General features: G+C 38.3%; 1 protein-coding gene across 1 annotated transcript; it reads left to right on the plus strand.

Moving 5' to 3' along the window:
* The first annotated feature begins 1,721 nt into the window (after positions 1-1,721).
* Positions 1,722-15,119, plus strand: LOC145988526 (uncharacterized). Its single transcript, XM_083123428.1, has 4 exons — positions 1,722-2,277; positions 4,295-4,393; positions 5,523-5,695; positions 14,836-15,119. Exons 1-4 carry the CDS (start codon positions 2,020-2,022, stop codon positions 14,903-14,905), a joined length of 600 nt encoding a protein of 199 aa, XP_082979554.1. The 5' UTR covers positions 1,722-2,019; the 3' UTR covers positions 14,906-15,119.
* Positions 15,120-22,702: the final 7,583 nt, after the last annotated feature.

Below are 22,702 nucleotides of genomic sequence, written 5' to 3' on the forward strand. Positions count from 1 at the left end.
ACATCTATTGATATTTATTTATACTGTTTGTTAGATCGTCAAATTACATCTTCTTGCATATCCATAAAGAAGCCATATGGTGGGAGGAGTAGGGTCCGTGAGCAGGGCAGTAAGAGATGTAGGGAATGGAATTCTATTTCGACGCAAACCACTATATAATTTATCTCGTTCTCTGTCGAAATTGGGACATTGTAAAAAGAGATGTGTAGCATCTTGATTATCTTCTCCACATGCGCAGGCTTGTTTTGTTGTAATATGTAGTCGTGATAAATGATCAGTAGTGCGAACATGACCTGTACGTAGACGTATTATAAAAGTAATAACTGATCTTGGAAAATTATATGGGTAGTACCAAGGTTTGTTTTGTGAATGTTCTGCAAACCATTTATATGTGTTGCCCGTGGATTGAAATTGTTCTATACACCACTGTTTCCATTTATCTTGAAGTTTATATTTAACTCTTAAAGAAGGTCCGTGTATGGAAGTCTCGCAAGTGAGGTAGATTCCGATGATCGAGCGGCTTTGGCATATGTGTCCACACGTTCATTTCCCGTGTTTATTTGGTGAGCCTTTACGTAACTAAACTGGACGTTGATATTTCTTCCATTAGCATACTGAGTTTGTTGGATTATAAGTATGATGAATAAAGGATGTTTACAAATCTGAGGATATGAGGAACTCAGCGCCATTAATACGCTTAAAGCATCTGTTATGATGAGAATTTTTGTATAATTATTATGGATAGCGTATGTGAGAGCTTTATATATTGCATAACTTTCTGCAGTGAAAATAGAAGTGTCAGGTGGTAAACGGAATTGTTTGTTTATATTTTGATCTGGAATGAAATAAGCACAACCCACACCTAGGCGGTCTTTGGATCCATCAGTATATATGATTAGGTGTGTTGGCCATTTCTCTTTATACATGATATGTCTTCCTAAATCCCTGAAATGGATATTGCATTGGGTATATAAGGGTATGTCTAATTGATAAATTAAAGGATGTTGGAAGGTAAAAGACTTTGCACGTGATTCCAGGTCTATGTATTGGCAATATACAAAATAAAAGAATGTGTGTTTAGGATCTATGGCTTTATTTTCTGTCCATTGTTTTTGTATTTCAAATAATTTATTGAATGGGTGCGTATGATTTTCCCAGGTTTTGAGCAGAAATTTTATTGTTAATTGGATCCGTCTATGTGTCAAACTAGTTTCTCTGCTTTCCATATATACACTGACATTAGGACAGGACTGCATGACACCTAAGCAGGTCCTCAAAGCTTTTCTCTGTAGTATGTCTATTTTGTCTAAAAGACTTACTTTTGCACCCCCATAACTAAAGGCTGCATACTCAAAGTTTGATCGAAAACAATTCCTATAAAATAGCAGTAAGATTTTGGGGTGGCCACCCCATTTAATTGTTGTGATACTACGGAGTATATTTATTATTTTACGGCCTTTATTGATTAAATGCGTGATGTGTGTATTCCATGTGAATCGCCTGTCAAAATGTATACCTAAATATTTATGTGTTTCTATTACTGGGATATTAGAAATGTGTGGTAACAATATACGACCCAGCTTTCCTAAAAAAATTAAACAACGTTAGATACATGAAAAGAGTTTCGAACTTCGATCCACACACCAGATGGCTCTGGGTAACGCTTCATATAAGCACGTGATATGAGCAAAGATCACAGTCCATTATTACTCTTGATATAACATTCCCATTGAATGTTTGGATTTTTACAGGGATAGAGGGAAAGAAAGATAAAATAATGTAATTTTAAAAGAAACAACACGCTTTATTGCTGTTCTTATACATTTTTCAGTAATATATTTCCGGTGTTTTCTGGTCTTTTAATCTGAAAAGGAAGAGAAAATGTTTGTTGAGGAAAATGACGAAATGTGTCTTACTCACGGAATTCACGTTCTAATAAGGAGAAAATCTGAATTGTGTTACAACAGTTATCATGTTTGTTATGCTTGTGTCAAAATTTTAATGTCCAGTGCCTAATCAATGGAAGGGCATTCACAAGAAAGAGACTCCAAGAGGATGCGTGTGGTGTTGACAGGTGTAATAGTTGCACCAGCTGCTTTCTTTGCATTTGTGTCTGGTTATTGCATGGTTGGGTTCTGTGAAATATCCAGACATCCGGCTAATAATTTTATGTCTACATATCTATTAGTGTTCACATTGTGTTATGTATTCGGAGACAGTGTATTGTGGCCAAGAAAATGTAAACGCCCGTGTACGTGGGCTTACTTACTCTATGAGGTAACTAAATTTTATGGTACCAGTTTCATAGATCGGAGACACATTATAATCGGATATTTTGTGTTTCGCATGGTTCGTACTTACCAATTGTGTATTGCGGAACATAGTTCAAGGTGCCATTATGCTTTTTACACGAAAACAAACACTTTTTCTACTAAAATAACGCATTTTTCTAAGTGATACCGAACACACGTAACGGTGCGATATCGCTTACTTTGCGAATGATATCGCTTCTTTTGTTTTCGAATATCAGTGTTTCCAACTTCTTCACGGAAAAATACCTACTATCGTGTTCGTCACGTGTGCAAATTGTACATTATGCTCGGGTAGCTGACGGATAGCCCCACGAACCATTCCGATAAGGTTAGGTTTGGTTAGGTTAGGTTAGGCAAGCATAGTTAAAAAAAAGGTATTGGAAACACTGACATGATTTCCCGGTCAAATAGATACCACGATGAAAGAAAATACCTCGACTAACGTTTGGAAACCTTAGAGAAACTTATTTTCGTAAGTGGTTTTTTCTGTAAAATTGAAGAAATGTGTCTCGGGTGTATGAAACTGTTACCAATTTTATTTTATTATACACTGTTGTAGTATTCGGTGTTCTTAAAAAGATGGATGATTTTCGTAAGATGTACGAGAGGAGAGGATAAGGAAAACATTTGGAATGCAAGCATTTAGCGGTAATCTTTTGGAGCTTTGAGAACGTAATTTTGATGTTTGTAAATCTCCGAAGCAATTAATGTCGAATATATTTCCTTTAAATAAGTAGTTTGTGGAAATTATCACACTCGTAAGTTTCCACTGCCCTAAATCTTGCCTTGATAATTTCCATCCAAGCAAAATACAATATTATGCTAGCAAAAAATTCTCCATAGACGCTACTACCTTCAAACTTTGAATATCCTTTGTGGACAGAAAATTCAGCGGTCCTTAACCTTTCATTTATTGCGTGCCTCTTATTTCTTATCTTTCTTATTGCAGAACCCCACAACTGAATCCCTAAAGTGCATCAAATATTTAATAAACAATAACAACAATGTTATTAAACTCTTAACTATGTAACTCATTTGTTTGCAGTTGGCAAATAACATTTCTCTCTCTCTCTCTCTCTCAAGTACCTGCCCGATGGTTTAGTGGTAGGCTGCCTTCTAATCAATGAGATTAATGCCAAGGAAAAACACATGATACACTCAAGAGCGGCGATTGGGTGTCAAAAAAAGGGAGCAGGACAGTTTAATTTATCTTTGTAGACATGGCTTATCATTAACAGGCCACAGTGAGGAGCAACTCCCCCCCATACACACACCCCTAATCGCCCACACTGGATACAGTGGTTCGAACCCTATTTAAACGGTAGATCCGGTCCTAATAAGCCTAACTGATAATAAGTGAACTTAAAATAAACTTTCACTTACTAAAATCTTTCTCTCATGTCTATTTAGTGCAGGAATTGCACCGCCAAAAGGATATACTATACGTAAAATTTATTTTGACTTCTTTTTCAGTTTTAAAACATTCCTTGGTATTATTTAATGAAAGATAGTCTCCCAAAGTGTAAAAATAGCAATGAAATCATAAAAGTTATATTAGAAAATAACACAATTCTGTGTTACCTAACCCACATGCATGAAATCAAGGTTGGTGCATCAATTCTGTTAAACGTGTAAATTTTGTTTATTTGAATGATTGTCTGGTCTCTTCAATTCTTGCATTTATAGTGCATCGTAAGGATCAACAGCACAGAAAAGTACCTTTCGATGCATTTCTCCGTGTAATTTGTCCCCGTGCAAATTTATTTTGATGCACCAAAAGTGCATCACTAGCAGTTTATGCACACTAGGGTGTTAATTGAATGAAACAATCCATGCATTTTTTGTGTAAAGTTATCTATTTGGGTTCTGTGTTTATCAAATCTGTTGCAAATCCCTATATTTAACATTTTTATTAATCGTCTTCATTTAGATTTTTTTTTTCAAATCCACACGTTCACATTTCTATGCTTTTCTATGCGCAGTTTCTCTACATCTGTGTCGGCTACAATGTCGTCCTAAGGCTAGTTTGGTTTCCGTTACTAGATTCCATTGGCATTGGCTTACTCCGACTTGCAAAGTTTGTAAGTATACTAGTTTCATTTTTTAATCATATTTTTTTGGTTATTAGGGCATTCCACGAAAAGTGGCCCTATTCCATGTAAATAGGAAGATTAATTAATCTGAAAATTAGTATTGTTTGTAATTACATTAAGGTTTACATGTTTGTGAATGCATATAATTTACATATTTCACCAACAAAAATTATTAGCATCTGTAGACTAGCCTATATGTTTCACAGACAAGCGAAGTCAAACTTTGCTACATGTTTAAGGTGTAGCTTTTCATACGTTACGAATATTTTAATACAATCTAATGTCTAGGCTCTTACATCTTGTGTGTGAAATTTCACACACGGAACGCTGAATGTCCCTATTATTTTTCGTTTACGTAGTCAAGCAAGGTCCTCATTTATCTTACATAAGTGAAGAAAATAACGTTTCGAATGAAATAAAACTTGATGTTTAACATACCCAAATATCTAAAAAGTAACTTACATCGCAACAACTCTTGCAACTCTTTAGTGCTTGTGTAGGTGGTAGGTGAATATAGTATATCGCCCCTTTTATTGCAAATACACGTATGTGAAAATTGCCGTTTTGGGAAAATGATATTTTATGCTTAAATTTTTCAATGATTTTCGAGGAATCCAAGTTTAGATCAAAACTTAAACTACTTAGAATTCGAAAAAAAAACTTTTTTTTACCTACGATAAAATATCAATTAACAATTGGATAAATACAATTAGATAGAAAGAAATGGTGAGTTAAAAATCAACCTAAGAACCACAAAAGAGCTCCATGCCTAATTTATCTCCTCAAAAGTACTCACAAAATTTGAGAACAGCTGGATTATTCATAATATCGAAAAAAGTAAAGTTAGACCCATTTTATTTAAGGGCCTTCCCGATGGCGCAGTGGTAGCGTCGTCGCTTTGTAATCAAGGGGTCCCAGGTTCGATACTCGGTGGAGGCACAAGTGGTTCGTAACCCACTTTAAACTGTAGGTCCAGTCTCGATTAGCCTTACTGTGCATAAAGTGGACTTAAAAAAATAAAATTTAAAAAATCATTTTTTTTAAAATAAATCTAGTCTTGTTGTAACATTCTTCATCTGCATAAGAAAAATCTTTTTTTTTTCTTCTTCTTTTCCAGGTTCAAACTTCATCAGCTACTTATAAAAAATTATCCTTTCTGTCTAAGTTGACACCGTACTTAACACCTCAAAATACTCTCGTCTACGTGTCCAATGCCATTTCAGTGTCTATCCTGTTCTCCTACCTAGCATTTGGCTCCAGAGATGGCTCATTATTGCCTTTTCTATTGAGGTAAGTTTATGGACTAATTATAATCATTCAATTAGATGTAGAAATGTCTGAAAGTAATGTGTTCAATATGTTTGAGCTACGCAAATTCATGTAATGATAAAGGGTGGACAGAGTGATTCTTTGTGAAGATACTCAAATGCCAACCTTTATTTCACCTAGTACATCCTGAACTGCATTTGCTGTCTTACGAGGCTCTGGCGTCACAGCCAGTATAAACATCTGTGGAGCTCGTGTTGTTTTCTGGCCATATGTTTGTAATTGACCCTTCATTCATTTCATTTTATCTCCATTCATCCTCATCTTCGCAATTAGTCAATAGTGGCTAAAAAGCGAAGTTAAATTAAACAAATCAACATAATTATAAATTAATTGTATAATAGTTTTAGTTTTCGGTTCGGCTCCCTCTTGTACTCTGGTGGTCTATTTTATGTGATCATCCATCGTCGCGATTTACATAAAATGCAGAAAACTTATGATAAGTGCCAAAATGAAGTACAAATAAATTCCTCTGCTATTGTAATTACTTGTACGTACAGTGTCTCTCAAAAGTTTTAGGACAACGACATTTTAAACTAGGCAACCCAATTTACACAAACCGTTGGTGGGTTGCGTGCAGAGTTAGGCTCAATTTCAGGGTTGCCACATGCACAATAAATATTTATAAAATACGCGAAAGAAATATAAACAATTATTATTGTATAAAATTATTAAAAATATCACTATTATATCGCAAATGACAAAATCCTTTCAGAAAGAAAAAAATAGTTTTTCTAGTATTTCATCGCTGATGAGTCTACAGTAAGGAAAAGAGGTGAGAGGAAACGAAGGAGAGGAGAAAGAGAAAGAGAAAGCGAAAGGAGAAGAGGAAAAGTAGAGGAGAGAAGAAAGAGAGGATAGACGAGGAGAGGAGATGTAGTGAGGAGAATGGAAACAGATTCGAGGAGAGATGAGGAAAAAAGAACAAAGAAGAGAAAAGAGGAGGAAAACGAGAGGAGAGGAGAGGAGGGGAGAGAAGGAGACGAGAAGACGGAAGTAGAGAGTAGAGTAAAGGAGAGAAAAAGAGAAGAACGAAAAAAAGAGAGTGCAGTGGAGTCGGAAATCTAAGACAGGAAAGGAGATAAGAGGAGTGGAGAATAGTGGGATGGAGATAAGATGCGAGAAAAGTAGGGAAGGCGATATGAGATAAAAGCAGAACAGAAAGAGGGGAGAGAAGAAGGAGAAGGAACTGGAGAGAAGAGGTAGTTGGAGAAAATATCGTCTGAGCGTCAAGAATGGATGCATTGGTCAAATGTCAAATTATCGACATGAAACATTCAATAACATTTTGAAATATATTGGAGAATATATTAGATCGGTGCGAAATGCCTTTTGGCTGAGTTCAGAGCAAATTAAAATCTTCCATGTAAGATCTTTGATTTTACCTGCGATTACACCACTAAAAAAATGAACGTAATTTTTAATATTTATAAGAATTATTCTCTACTTCTCGGTTCGTTGAAATTGAGATTTTGTAATTCAATATTTCCCCTCCCCCATCGTTAATTCCAAACTGAATCATTCCGTTTCACACGGCGTGGACAATGAACACAATGGGATATGTCTAAAATTTACGGAAATTTTCTGCCAAAGGAAGGGTTTGAACTTACGACCATCAGATGGACAATCCTGAACGGTAGCCACTACTCTACAAGCTTTCACTCCTTGAGCAAGATAAAAGGAGCTGACCAATGTGAAATGTAGATGTAACTCTCCTGCATGTAACGTGCAAACTAGTATTGTTTGTAACAAAGAAAACGAAAGTAATAAGACTCGGCGAAAACATTTAATGGAGAATTGCACATGGTGAGAACTTTTCATTCGATATTTGCGGAGGTATCCTTGCATTGAAGTCAAGTGGGAAAGGGGTAAAATTAGCATGTCCTGAATTGCCACACATATAAATAGTTATTTCATTAATATTTGTCAGTGTCTTTGAAGCAGTACACAATTATCGTTAGAGTATCATAATTCACGATCTTATATATAAAAATATCCCGTTGAACGTGTGTCAATTCATTTATTTGTTTATTTTTTTTATATAAATTTCATATGCAGAACAATGTAGCGACTATACTGCCATTACAAATAATGTTACCATGCTCTTGTTTAATGGAAGGGATTCTTTTTTAAGGAACATCTAGTTAGTATGGAGAATCGAACGTGGGACCGCAATGCTTTCAAGAACTCTAACCAATACACTACGCCCTTTGTTTTCTTGGAGCTACAGTTCCTAATTATTCTGTCGCCTCAATATTGTAACGTTATCTGCAAAAAAGAAGTTAAATACTCAGATATAGCTCTGTACTTCTAGAATTACTTCATACACATGCATTTGAAATTTAACTCTGAATTTCTTTCTTCGTATTAGTATATCTAAGCTTGTGAATATATTTTATTTGTAATTTTATAACGGTTTCATGAACATCTACGAAATAGTTCCTTATAACTTGGAATATGGTGAATAGATATGAAATGTCTTGAAATTAATTTTCGACCACTAGATTTTGGCAAGGGAATTATGTGTGATCCGTTTCCAGTCATTCATTGCTTAAACAAACGTTTTAAAACTACGTGGAATTTTCATTCTGGGATAAGTTTCTTTACTTGCTACATGTATGCGAACTACACTCTGTCCCACTTATCTCTGGAGCAGGTGAACGAAAAAATGTATCTGAGCAGCGATGAACACGTGAGAGGAATGGGATTGCGTGGAGGGAGGAAAACCACTGCAGTTACCAGCCTTCCCAGCAGCGTGCACTGATTCGCTCTGTCCACTCGATCCCCTCTCCCCACTTCTCTTCCGGTATGCGTGGCTTTGCTCCAGAGATGCTGGGACAGGGTACAGTTAATTGTTTCTCAAAAGGTATCACCTATGTCTGTATGCCACACATTGAATTCTTACTCATATGGAAAAAAAATGTCAATTTGTATTCACGGGTAGTTTCACAGTTACAAACTATTTTGGCCTTGATGAGAAGTTTAGTGTAAGTAGGCATTTTGTTTATAATTTTGAAATTGAGGTCGTCTAAGGTTGAAATCCTCATATTTAGGGCTTGAACTCGTCATCCCAAGAGGTTGAAGATCGTCCTCTACTTTGTGCGTGACCTTCTTTATTTTTCTATTCATAATTCATCCTCATCGTCGCGATTAGCCAAAGGTAAGATAAGAAAAGTCCTCCTCCGTGACCGTGCGGTCAAAGGAGCTGTGCTTTGGACTCTGACTGCAGGACGGCATGGATTCGAGTCCGACTATGCTCGCTCTCTAGGTTCTCGGCCTGTGTATGGGACCGGTGGCAACCCACCATCGTGAAGAAATTGGGGAGCTACGAGTGAGTAGCGTAACCCGGTCTCGGAAATCTCCTATGGGGCATGTTCCTGGGTAAACAAAAAATAATCGATCAGACAATTCGATCATCGAAGGCGATAAAATAACCTCCGGTTGACCAAGTTGCCGATATAAATAAATGGAATACAGATTGTCTTCGAGCTTACATTGTTAAAAAGGAGCGGATACACGTATTACTATCCCAATATTTATTCAATACGGTTTTTTGTTTGTCAGGAATTATCACTTAAACTATTGCATGTTGAGCTGGTGCCTACCTAGCCGCCTCTGATGAAATCTGCCATTCTTCAGATTCTCTTTAAAATTCGACTCTGGTCACTTGTAACGTGCTGGGTGCAGACACTGTGCATCGAACCACGGTGTTTTGCGATAAGAAGCGGCCTTGAATAGCGTGAGTGAGTCACTTTGATCGCCAGCAAGCTAGACTACCAAGCTTGTCTGCCTTAGAAAACCAAGTCATTTTTTTTCACGGTTTCCGAACGCGATTGCTATTGTAGAAGTATATATTCTCTCAAAAGAGCAAGAAAGGAAATTCGACCAATGTTCTCCCGTCGTCTAAAACCAAATAGTATCTATTAAACGAAAAGTTCACGATTGTCAATAAACGGTTTAATCTATCTGAGCATAAGGTGAATGTAAATACTAAATTTAATAGAAAGATTCTCCAAAATTTCTCTTCCACTGTCTACGTAAGGTCAGTACCCAGGGGAGTGGCCATGTGGGCCATGCTACCCCCTCGAACCCTAAAATATTTAAATGTGAACCTATAAATAAATAAATACGAAAATAACATCGTCGATTTATGAAATGTGTAAAAATTTCAATTTTGCTCTTGCATAAATGAATCTGTTTCTTGCGCAAAAGTCTTCAAGCTGCAATATTGGGTGGTTCTAGTTTTATAATCATTGATGCAAGGCTAGCAGACGTCCGATTCACCGATTTAGTCAGGACAGTGCGTTACTTTGAATCCCTGTCACGACTTTTTCGAACTGCAATCGTGATGCGAAAATGTCTCTTTATTATTGTTTTTTTGTTAACTCATAATTAGACATGTTCTTTATTGTATGAATAATTCTAAGTACGCAACATAGAATTATCATGACTTTTTAATGGCGCTCGCACTATTTGAACTATTTTGTAATATCTGTCTGTCTGTCTCTCTCTCTGGTCTACGTCAATGACAGAAATACAAGCAATATTCTTATTTATTTTTAACCCAATTAAAGGAAAGTGTAAGCATTTAAAAGAAATAAGAAAGATCATTACTGTTGCTCTTCCTTAGAAATTGTTGTTCTTCGAGGAAGAAAAATTAGAAGGATTTAGTCCAGCACCTTAACACAGTGTCCCACGAGTCTCTCTTGACTAATACTGTCAAATGTGACATAATTTTATGAATAAAATTTTCCGCCTGTTTACGTATAACGTTGCACAGATTTGGTAGTTCGCACACGGTGTAATTATTTCGTGTTACCTTACGCAACAGCAAATACATCTCATAAGACTGTTCTGGACACAAGACTTGCATCAGTAAACAAGCATCTTGTCTGTTACAGTATCACAGGAAAAGAACATCGTCCTGTAATGTTCAAGCCTCTAGATATTTTCCATTAGTAATGTCTAATCACAATAATAAGTTAGAAGAAATAACTGGCATTTTCAAAATTACCAATATTCTCGCTTTAATCACATCGAAAATTATTTATCGAAGATATCGGTACAAGAAAGGAAATCAAAATTAAAGTAAAAGTTCAACTACACGTATACCAAACAACATTTACAATATTAAAGGGACAGAATACTTAAAAAAAATTGTTGTTTCATTCGAAGGTAAAGGCGTGGTGTAGCGGTTCTTCTACCTGGTTTAAGGAACGAAAGCTTGTAGGGTAGTGGCTACCGTTCAGGTTTGTCAGTTTGATGGTCGTAGGTTCGAACCCTTCCGTTGGCAGAAAATTTTCGTAAGTTTTAGACTTTCCCCATTGTGTTCATTGTCCACGCCGTGTGAAACGGAATGATTCAGTTTGGAATTAACGATGGGGGGAGGGGAAATATTGAATTACAAAATCTCAATTTCAACGAACCGAGAAGTAGAGAAAAATTCAATAATTCTTATAAATATTAAAAATTACGTTCATTTTTTTAGTGGTGTAATCGCAGGTAAAATCAAAGATCTTACATGGAAGATTTTAATTTGCTCTGAACTCAGCCAAAAGGCATTTCGCACCGATCTAATATATTCTCCAATATATTTCAAAATGTTATTGAATGTTTCATGTCGATAATTTGACCAATGGATCCATTCTTAACGCTCAGACGATATTTTCTGCAACTACCTCTTCTCTCCAGTTCCTTCTCCTTCTTCTCTCCCCTCTTTCTGTTCTGCTTTTATCTCATATCGCCTTCCCTACTTTTCTCGCATCTTATCTCCATCCCACTCTTCTCCACTCCTCTTATCTCCTTTCCTGTCTTAGATTTCCGACTCCACTGCACTCTCTTTTTTCGTTCTTCTCTTTTTCTCTCCTTTACTCTACTCTCTACTTCCCTCTTCTCGTCTCCTCCTCTCCTCTCCTCTCCTCTCCTCTCCTCTCCTCTCGATTTCCTCCTCTTTTCTCTTCTTTGTTCTTTTTTCCTCATCTCTCCTCGAATCTGTTTCCATTCTCCTCACTACATCTCCTCTCCTCGTCTATCCTCTCTTTCTTCTCTCCTCTACTTTTCCTCTTCTCCTTTTGCTTTCTCTTTCTCTTTCTCCTCTCCTTCGTTTCCTCTCACCTCTTTTCCTTACTGTAGACTCATCAGCGATGAAATACTAGAAAAACTATTTTTTTCTTTCTGAAAGGATTTTGTCATTTGCGATATAATAGTGATATTTTTAATAATTTTATACAATAATAATTGTTTATATTTCTTTCGCGTATTTTATAAATATCTATTGTGCATGTGGCAACCCTGAAATTGAGCCTAACTCTGCACGGAACCCACCAACGGTTTGTGTAAATTGGGTTGCCTAGTTTAAAATGTCGTTGTCCTAAAACTTTTGAGAGACACTGTACAAGTTACTGTCTTGCTATTGTCATTACCTTAACCAAATAATCCTGTAAGTCTTTCGTGGCGTATTGGTTAGAATAACGCGCCGCTGCGTCCAAGGTTCTGGTTTTGATTCTGAGATAAGACGTGGATGTTTCGCTGTGCTCGGTCTCACTATCCTTTTCTCAATTTATCATTCATCCTCATCGCCGCGAGTAACCTGGAGATGTAGATAAATGGCATATATATATGCAATTGGCAGCACCAAAGACATCGTCCGTTTATAGTTAGAACTTATTCAAGTTAGTATCCTCTGTGATTTATTCGCGAGATCACTCAGAGGATCCCAGAGAGTCTGCTGGCTATAAGAATGCGTCGTGGCATGAGCTGTAGCTTCGTGCACATGCGCGTATGACGGAAAACTTAATGTGGGTGGAGTCTTATCTGCTACGTCGCTTCGTATATGCGCAAAAGATGAGAACGGGCATACTACGAAAATAAGTTACTGTGAAAATGCACAACTATCACGAACCAGAAGGAAAATTATTATTTAGAAACTGGCGAATGCGTACGTCTGCAAGAGGCGGTAGTGTTCCAACTGTAGGTTAGATAAGTACATAGACAAGGGCAGGCGCCAAAAGAACATATCACAATCCAGAAATCAGAAGAGAAACGCAACACTAGTATGTCAAGCAGTCATAATACAGGATCCGGCAGGGAAATCTGACAGTTTTTTTAAATCATAGTACAAGGTTGTAATGTGATACAAAACAAATTTATTTTTTATTTGCAGCAAATGAAGTGCCATTTATGAATCATAACGAAAAAAATGGATAAATAAATGTCTACGTTTTAAAAATTACGTCATGCAAATGAGAACCATTCTTCCGAACGCACTCGCAACCTGTCACTGAAATTCCGTACTACACGTTGGACCATATCTTGTGGAATTACCGCTATTTCCCTACGAATTGCTGCTTTCAGTTTTTCTGTAGTGCGTGGTTTGTTCACGAAAAGTTTCACTTTCAGATAACCCCATAGAAAATAAGCGCATGGCGATAGGTCCGGTGAGCGAGTGGCCATGTCATGTTCCCTCGTCAAAAGATGAGGTACCCGGGAAACATTTGTCTGAGAGCAGCCATCGATGTCTTCGATGTATGGGCAGTCGCTCCATCTTGTTGAAACCAAATTTATGTGGGGTCAATTCGTCGTCTGCGAAGTTATGGCAAGAGAAAGTCTTGAAACATGGCAATGTAACGTTCGGAATTTACTGTCACTGAATGTCCATATTTTTAATAGACATATGGTCCAATTACAGATTCACCATTTTAAAAAAATGTTTCCACAATAAAAGTACGATGGACAGCAATCCACTGCTCCATGCCGACTGAAATGGCATTACGTATGTAGCGAATATCCCAGTTCCCTCGTGAAGTCTGACTCCGCCTACCGGCAGTGTGGCCAAACTAAAACCGTCAGATTTCCCTGCCGGACCCTGTATATCAGCGCTTACTATTATCATATCGGTCTCCCCGATGGCGTATTAGTAACGTCGTCGCCTTGAAACCAAGGGCTTCGATGCCCGGTGGAGTCACAAGTGGTTCGGACCCCACCTTAAACTGTAGATCCAGTCCTGATTAGCCTTCCTGTGCATACAGTGGACTTTAAATCAAAACTCAATATTGTCATTTATAACGTTGGTTCGTGCGTTCCACATCCAACTCACTGTATATAATTGTAAATAAATAACAGTGACAGGCATACAATATCAAATTATTTAATCTTCCTGAAGACACCTAAATTCGCCTCTTTCGGCCCACGCACCTATCAGGTTTAATAGTTGAGTGCAAATAGCACGTTAACATAATACGAATCGCCAATCAAACAAGTTAATGTAATACAATGAGCAGTAACAGAACAACGAGACTTATTCTCAACCTCTAATGCAAGCCTGGACAACCGCTCTCGTATGCACGTGTGGGTTGCAGAGTGAGCAGGGGCACCGCAGCGGTAAGAGAGGCGGGAAGGAGGGAATTAGCGAGGCAGGAGGCTTCGTCGGTCGCGTTGTGCAGTGAGAACCTCTCGTCATGTATTTCGTCAGTCACAGTGCAGCGTGACACTGTAATCATGGTGGTGGTTCAGTGGAAAGTAGGGCTCCTTACCCCTGCTCAATCTCAACCCAAGCGGTTCCCACACTCTGCTGCTCACTGGCCTTGAGGTATGGTGTGCAGACGGAGCGCTCGCACTGCACTGGCCTTCACAAGTGCAAGCGAGTTGCTCTAATCATCAGTGACGGCGATCAAGTTCCAAAAGTAGAGGTGCCAAAACTGGGTGGGGGCAAGGACAGTTTATTTATTTCTCTTGCAGATAAGATTTGATTTGATTTATTTTACTTCGCTTCCTGTGCTACTTTTTGGCTAATTTGCGAAGATGGGGATGAGTGATGATATGATGAATTTGATGAATAGACATCACAAACGTGCATGCCCAAGCCAGGATTCGAACCCGGGATCCCTGGCGTAGTCTTGCAGATAAGGTTTAGCATAGTACGAGGGCAAAAGTGGCTAAAAGTGGGGAAGGGGGAACTGCCCCCCACTGGGGCCACTGGCTCTAATAGTACACGGACTAGGGATTAATGGAAGTAACCGAGGTCTAGTTTCCTTCAAATCTTTGAACTTGCTGAACACCACTTTCCCAAAATTTCTAGACCAATATCTGTTTACTTCTCTTTCCAGCAAACACCTGCTCGGGGGGGAGTCTACAAATTCCGCTACCAACAGATGTCACCGATGTCAACGAAGGTAATAAGCTAAATTGTGCCAACACAAAAAAAAAAATCTTGAATGAAGCAATTGGGGAATATTGTTCCTGTTCCTTTATGCGCAAAGAAGATGGCTGGCATAACGTCTATATTTGTCTCGTTAGGATATCAATGTTAATTACTATGTTCTGAGCATCAAAATTGTAAAAATGTCCCATAGTGTCTTGTGATTGTTTGTGAATGAATACATTGTAAATTCTTAAAGTGAAAATTATTTTTCTCACTAGTTTGTGTAATAAGTTGTTACTGCCCTACCAAGAAGGGAAACACCCACTGACACTGTCGTCGAATTGTCAACCTAAGAGAGCGAGGTGATGCGATAAGTTGATTGCCATGTAATCCTACCCCTTCGTTGCCCAAAAGTGCGGTGTTTTTCAACACATCGTCGTCACCACGTTCCTAGTATTTGTAACACCATGAAGGGGAAAATCGTACACTGCGAAAGCAGAGATGCTTTGTTCCAAAACTATGACTGTTCAAAACCCCACCATTATTTTACGGACACACTGTATAACGCTGTTGAGTCTTTTGAAAAAGAAGAAAGGAAGGGAAGTTATAAATATGGTAACATGTGGGGCATTCGGGCACAAGAGAAGGGGTACAGAGGAGTAAACAAATGAGCGTCTACTTTAATTTGCTAGTTGCTCACGGTCTTTCTCTGCTTGGTACGACTTTACTCGCCTAACACTAAGGTAGATGTTTAAGAATTATGGATAAATTAGCTAAAATTGCTACAGGCTCTTGTAATATAAAAAGAAATGTTCTAAATTATGACACAAATGTTTACACTCCCTTTTGGAAAACTATCGTAGAATCTCTAAAATAGAATGTCTTCTCGCTGAACATGGGTGGTCATAGAAAATTTTCGAAGGGATGTGGAGGGGGGGGGGGCTCAAAATCAAAAAGTTGTGTTGTTTAGTGCGATATACTGGTTTCGTGTTTAAGTGTAAAGAAGTGATGTGAGAATCGGTAGAGAAAGAAAGATGTGGGTGTGAGAGAGAGAGAGAGAGAGAGAGAGAGAGAGAGAGATATAGATAGATAGATAGATAGATAGAGAAGAGAGATACAGACAGACACTGATACACAAAAACACACACACACACACACACATACATGTACATGTATGTGTGTGTGTGTATATATATATACATATATTGTGTGTGTATTTAATGCGTGTGTATGGTGTGTGTGTGTGTGTGTGAGAGAGAAGAAAATCAAGGATAACAAGGGAGAGAAAACAGAAAAAAAAGTTCAAGAGAGAGAAAGGTAGTAAGACTGACTAATGAAGACGGATACAAATCATAATCGGAAAATGAAAGAAAATGCGTTAATCAATGCAGAAACTGCATTGAATTGATCTTAATGCAGTAAGGAGTGAAATAGGAAAGAATACCTTCAAGATTAAGGTCAGTGCTCAATGGTCGAACTTCTCGGTACGATCGGAAAACCTGCCTCCTAACCACAGTATTGGGATTGAAGTGTTTAACGAAGTCGACTGCAAAACGTGCTTAGCGCTCTCGATGATTTCTTCAGATTCTTTAATCTTTTACTTTCTCATAAGTTTGTTTCAAGTCAAATTTTTTGCTCAGATAGTCTAATCCAGACTTGATCTACCACGTAATGCGAGATCCGACTCACTGTGCAATGTATCTTCACAGGAAATCAAACACGATACCCGTTGATTACAAGACGACAGTGACACCACCATGTTATTTTTATCGTGCCTTAAAAGGTAATCTTATTTCCACAGTTAATATTACAAAATTATTAGCGCCTATATATTTTACTTTGAAATTAGAGAAAATTCGAGCAATAGTTCCATTGAAAGTTTCTTTTACCTTTTGTTTGCCGCATTACGTCACGAAGTCAATGTTCCAAGGTCCAATCCTGGGCAAGGCATAGATGTGTTTTTGTGTTCAATTCGTCATCTGTGTCATCCGTTTATCATTCATTATCATGTCCTTGATTTAGGAAAGACATAGAAGCGTGATTGAAAATAACCAAAATAGGAAGAAAAATTAAAGAGTTAATGAAAAATAAATAGCGAACGAGCAAGAGATAGAAAAAAAATATCAATGAATCAAGGAAAAAAATGGGGAAGTTTTCTTCTTTCACCGAAGCAGATACAACTGTAATCTCGATCGGAAAGAGTCAAATAGTTTGAATTTCAAGCGATAGATGGCGCATGCTTCTATTGGGTGAATAATTCCCCGACTTTGAAACAAATAACACCCTATGTAGTAGTCTAAGTTGGACTTTATATAATATTTACTTTTTAACAGGATGTTTCTCCAGTAGCGTAGCCAGAAATTTCAAATGTGGGGGGGGGGTGCAGGGTTCGTTGGGAAAATACTTAACAAACTTAAGTATTTTCCCAACGAAACCTGCACCCCCCATTTGAAATTAAAATGAATTTAGACTCACCAAAGGTTATAGAAGAAAATCCAGTCTCCGTATTTGCAAAGTGAATCTGTTGAGAACCTCCACCGGTGTAATTTTCACTTGCCTGTGTATATTAAGCAGTGCCAGTCCATTCAGTTGTTCTTCACTAAGAGAATTCCGCAAATATGTTTTCAATCTCCGGAGAGTCGAAAACTTTCTTTCTGGTGTAGAGGTTGTCACAGGTAAAGTGCAGAGAATTTTCATGAGTTTATGAATATTTGGGAAGAAAATCTGATGACACGCGTTGAGTCTTTCAATGGCATTTGAAGGGAGGATTGCGAGTTTAACAGATTCCCACTTTCTTTTCCAGAGTTCCCATGCACTGCGACCAATCCACCCATTCCATAAACAGGGATGCTATGACCATGCATCCAAGTGTCAACTCGCAATAAGTCGCAATGTATATCGATGCCCAAATTTCAATTTAACTATGAGACTTAGTACTTAGTCCTCCGGACAATTAACGGAATATAAAGATAAAAGGCATATAATGAGTCTCACTCGTACTCTCTAATTTAAAATCGAAAATTTTATTGCAAATGGGGGGGGGTCTTGAGGCGGGTGAGCCCCTGCCTACGCCACTGTGTTTCTCTAACAAGTACGTACGAACACATTTGTGACATGCATTGCTTCTAAAAGATTGTCTAAAATATCATGATTTTACGAACTTATATTTTAAACTGAGGGATGGATGCAAGTTCGGGCACTTAAAACTGTTTCATTGGAATAGCCCATAGATTTAAAACATTTGACCCAAAATTTTGACCCTCACAAACTAAACTGCTCGTATAATTAAATATTTTCGACTAATTCTTAATGGGCTGTAATTTGTCTCCAACCTTTCGCTATATGACTGACAAGTGATAATAAAATTTCATATATTGCCATTAATAATTAGAATTCTTGTCGAATGTACTCAAATTAAACCCATTACGCGGTAGCTCAGTCTTGTCCAATCTTCTGGCTTAAACGACGTTCTAAGTCGTACATGGTATCTTGTCCAATCTTCTGGCCTAAACGGCGTTCCAAGTCGTACATGGTATCTTGTTCAATCTTATGGACTAAATGACTTTCCAAGTCATACATGATCTCTTTTACAGTCTTCTGAACTAAGAGACGTTCCAAGTCGTACATGGTATCTTGTCTAATCTTCTGGTCTAAACGACGTAGATCTTGTCCAATCTTCTGGGCAAAACGATGTTCCAAGCCGTACATGATATCTTGCCCAGTCTCCTGAAATAAACGACGTTCCGAGTCATACATGGAATCTTGTCCAATCTTCTGGGCAAAACGATGTTCCAAGTCGTACATGATATCTGTCCAGTCTCCGTAACTGAACGACGTTCCAAGTCGTACATGGAATCTTGCCCAATCTTCTGAGCAAAACGATGTTCCAAGTCGTACATGGTATCATGTCCAATCTTCTGGACTAACCAACGACATTCCAAGTCGTACATTGTATCTTGTCCAACCTTCTCGACTAAACGACGTTCGAAGTCGTACATGATATCTTGTCCAACCTTCTGGCTTAAACGACGTTTCATGTCGTATATGATATATTGTCCAACCTTCTTGTCTAAACGACGTTCCAAGTCGTACATGATATCTTGTACAGTCTTCTGAACTAAGAGACGTTTCAAGTCGTACATGGTATCTTGTCTAATCTTTTGGTCTAAATGATGTAGATGACATCTTGTCCAATCTACTGGGCAAAACGAATTTGCAAGCCGTACATGATATCTTGTCCAGTCTCCTGAACTAAAGGACGTTCCAAGTCGTACATGGAATCTTGTCCAATCTTCTGGGCAAAACGAAGTTCAAAGTCGTACATGGTATCTTGTCCAACCTTCTCGACTAAACGACGTTCGAAGTCGTACATGATATCTTGTTCAACCTCCTGCCTTAAACGACGTTTCATGTCGTACATGATATCTTGTCCAACCTTCTTGTCTAAACGACGTTCCAAGTCGTACATGGTATATTGTCCAATCTTCTTAACTAAACAACGTTCCATGTCGTACTTTGTTCCATGTCACATGTCCCATGGGTGTAAAATTTATAGCAAATTTTCCCTTGTCTGGTATAGTAAAGACAGTGTATTTTTTGATTCTTTTGCTAAAGGAATCTGAAAGAATCCTTGTTTAAGGTCTGCACTACAATAGTAGCTCCTACTGGCCATATTATGTAATATTTCTGAAATGTTTCCTATCGAAACTGCATCGAAAACAGACCTGGCATTAAGTAATCGAAAATCCTGCACCATGCGGTAAGCTCCTGATTTCTTCTTAACAAGAAAGACTGGGGACTTGTAGGGAGAGGTTGTATGACTGATGACCCCTGCTTCTAGTAAATTGTCAATTTGCTGATTAATTTCCGAACGCAGGTGTACATGTATAGGGTAGGCTGGGACGTGAAATTCAGAATCGTCTTTTAACTTTATACGATGCGTATAATTTGTGGCACAACCAATGTCCTGCTCAGACCATGAAAACACATCTACATACCTCTCTAATAATTGTGTAAGTTGCAACTTCTGACCGGGTTCTAATGCTGGGTTAATATCAAATTTAGTTTGCACTGTTTTTGTCATGGTGTCAGTTTCCTTGGTCACCATAACGTTAGGTCCTTCGTCACCTGCCGTATGACGCGAAGCTGGGACTGGATTTTGCCATGACTCTGCGGTACCTAAGCGTGCCCCTTTCCTAATTTTAATTTTGTAAGAGTTTGGGTTGGTAATCCAAATTAAAAATGACTCCGGATTTACAATGGCTCGGGGCACCATTAAGCCCTTGTCCATTTGAAACTGTAAATCTGGTTCTAAATCAGTTAAATTCTGATTACTAGAATTTGTCAATTTGACAGGAATACACAAATGAGACCTAGGTTTAATTCTAATTTGTCTGGAAGTTACAAATTCTGGCACATATAAATCCCTGATCAGACTAGCAACTTTTATGGATACGTCAAACGTTTTTCTGTGTTCCGTCCTTAACTGGTTCCGCGGAGGAGTTCCAAATCTCCTCAATGTGAGTCGATTCTGTTCAAAATCCAAATTTGCTTTATGAGCTCTTAAAAAATCATTACCCAAGATTGTCCCATGTTCAAAATTTGGAATCATCCGAAAAGGGTGGGTAAAATTGCGGCCGTTTATTGCAAATGTTAACAGGACAATCTCTTTAATTTCAATTTGTTCCTTTGCTACTCCCCTTATGGCCGTATGAATTTTAAAACGTTTGGCAGTTGAAGGAATACCTCGATCACTAGTAACTGAGACTTGGCTCCCGGAATCCACAAGAAACCTCTGACGTTGTCCCCCTATCACTGTGTTAATGTAAATTAGTTCCTCATAGGGGAGAGTAGAGACTGAAATTTGTTTTCCTACAAAATCTGCACATATGTCTCTTCTATGGGCAGTCACCGCTCGTTTAAAGCCTCCTTGTTCTGAAAACAAGTTGCTGCCGAGTGATTGGGATAATTACAAATAGAGCAGCGTGGTCTCTCCCGTTGCTCTTCCCTACATTCCTGGCCTCGCGCTGTTGAGGATGAGGAACCCCGCGAGTTCTGTCCGCGGGAGTTTCCACGTCCTCGCCATTATTGGGCATTGCCATATCGCCTATTGTGATCTGAATTATTATTATTAGGGCGTGCATTTCTATACTCCCTATTATACTGTGGTTGTCCATTATTACCCCGGTAGGAACCTCCATAATTATTTCCTGACTGATAATTGCCTCTATAATATGGTTCTCTAAATTGTCTCTGTCCAGATGAGTCGGTGCTGGGGTGCTGTTTATGATTGTCCATGCTATCTAGTCTAAAAGTAAGACTAGCTAATCTAGCTTCCAAACCAGTTTCCTGAGCCTGGGCTTGAACCTTGTTACTTTAAGGATTGTTCGCTAATTTTAATTGTTCGACCTCCTTCTGCAAGGCAGTGAATCATGCATCGATCTCTGAAGTAGGTCGCAATTGTGCAGACTCAGCAGTAGCCAGATTGTTATTCTGCAATAAAATCTGCTGCTGTTGCGAAAGTGTTGGTGCGCTGTTCAAAGGAAGGAATAAACTGTCCCTTTGATCTTCGCCCCTCAGCTCTTTCAACTTGCGCTGTCTTGTCTCATCAAGAACTGAAGCTTTTCAAATGATTTTAAATCCTTGAGCAACCCATGCACTGACTCGTATTCTTTATGATGGATATCTTTCATGTAATACACCTGCAATCCAAAAATAATTTGTTTGATCTGTTGTTGAACGCCCATTTTGGGATCTGCTTTAAGTAAAAGTAACTGCTTGTCCAGAACATAATTTGTAACTGGCTCAGTTTCCTTATGTAATCTGTATCGAATTTGTTCCTCGATCTGGAGTTGGTCCAAGGACCCTGTAAATTCATCTTTAATTTTTTGTCTTAAATTCTCGTAAGAACTGTCTTGGTTTTCTTGGACGTCTTTCCAAGCCTGAAACCATCGCAACACTGGTCCGGCTAAAAGGGCTGGGAACATTTCCTGCTTTCTGGTACTGTTCCACCCATTTAAAATGGCAAGGATATCTACTTTATCCAAACATTTTGATACATCTTCCCCGGCTATCCCTTGAAATGGGATACCCTCTAAAATTGTTGGGGGAACAAACTGAGACTGAGCCATAGTTGCAAATTGTGTTGGGCCTAAATCTCTAAAATCCTGACATTGCTGCTCTAATTGTTTTTGATATTCCTGTTTTTCTAATAATTGTCGCTGAAGGCATCTAGTTAATATTGGGCTACGTTGAAATTTGGGGGTTGAACTTGCAGTTGGACCGCTGACATCTAAATTAAAACTCGTAGTCCCTCGTGCTATGTCTAATAACTGGGCCAATGTTTCATCGAGTTCATCAGCAAGGTGAAAGCTCGACATCTATCTTGGCATATATAATAAAAAAAATCCCATTCGGTTAAAAGAAACCCTTCAAGCCCTATGTATTTTCAAAATCAAATATGGCAAAACATTAAACAAATTAGCAAAACAAATTTTGGGGTGGGGTTAAATTTAAAATTGGTTAACAATTTTCCATCTCATTTCCGAAAAAATGGATGAAAGCCCTAAGCATCTCCATCACGTATCATTCTATACAATGATGGGATCAGAACCAGTCACTTTGCAATTAATTGCTGGGTGATGTAAGCTATTCATCATTCATCTTCTGATGAGAGCACTCGTCATTGGCATGACGAGTTAACGCTTGGCAATGCGAAAGGTACAAATAAGATTTAGGAACTTACAACTAGAAAATACAGTGGTCACTCGTTGGGTTTTCTGAACCTTTGAACCGGAATCATGGCTGGGTCTTAGGATAGTTACCTGTCTATC

This window comes from Lepisma saccharinum, chromosome 1, assembly GCF_977018435.1.
Source record: "Lepisma saccharinum chromosome 1, izLepSacc3.1, whole genome shotgun sequence".
Taxonomy (NCBI): Eukaryota; Metazoa; Arthropoda; class Insecta; order Zygentoma; family Lepismatidae; genus Lepisma; species Lepisma saccharinum.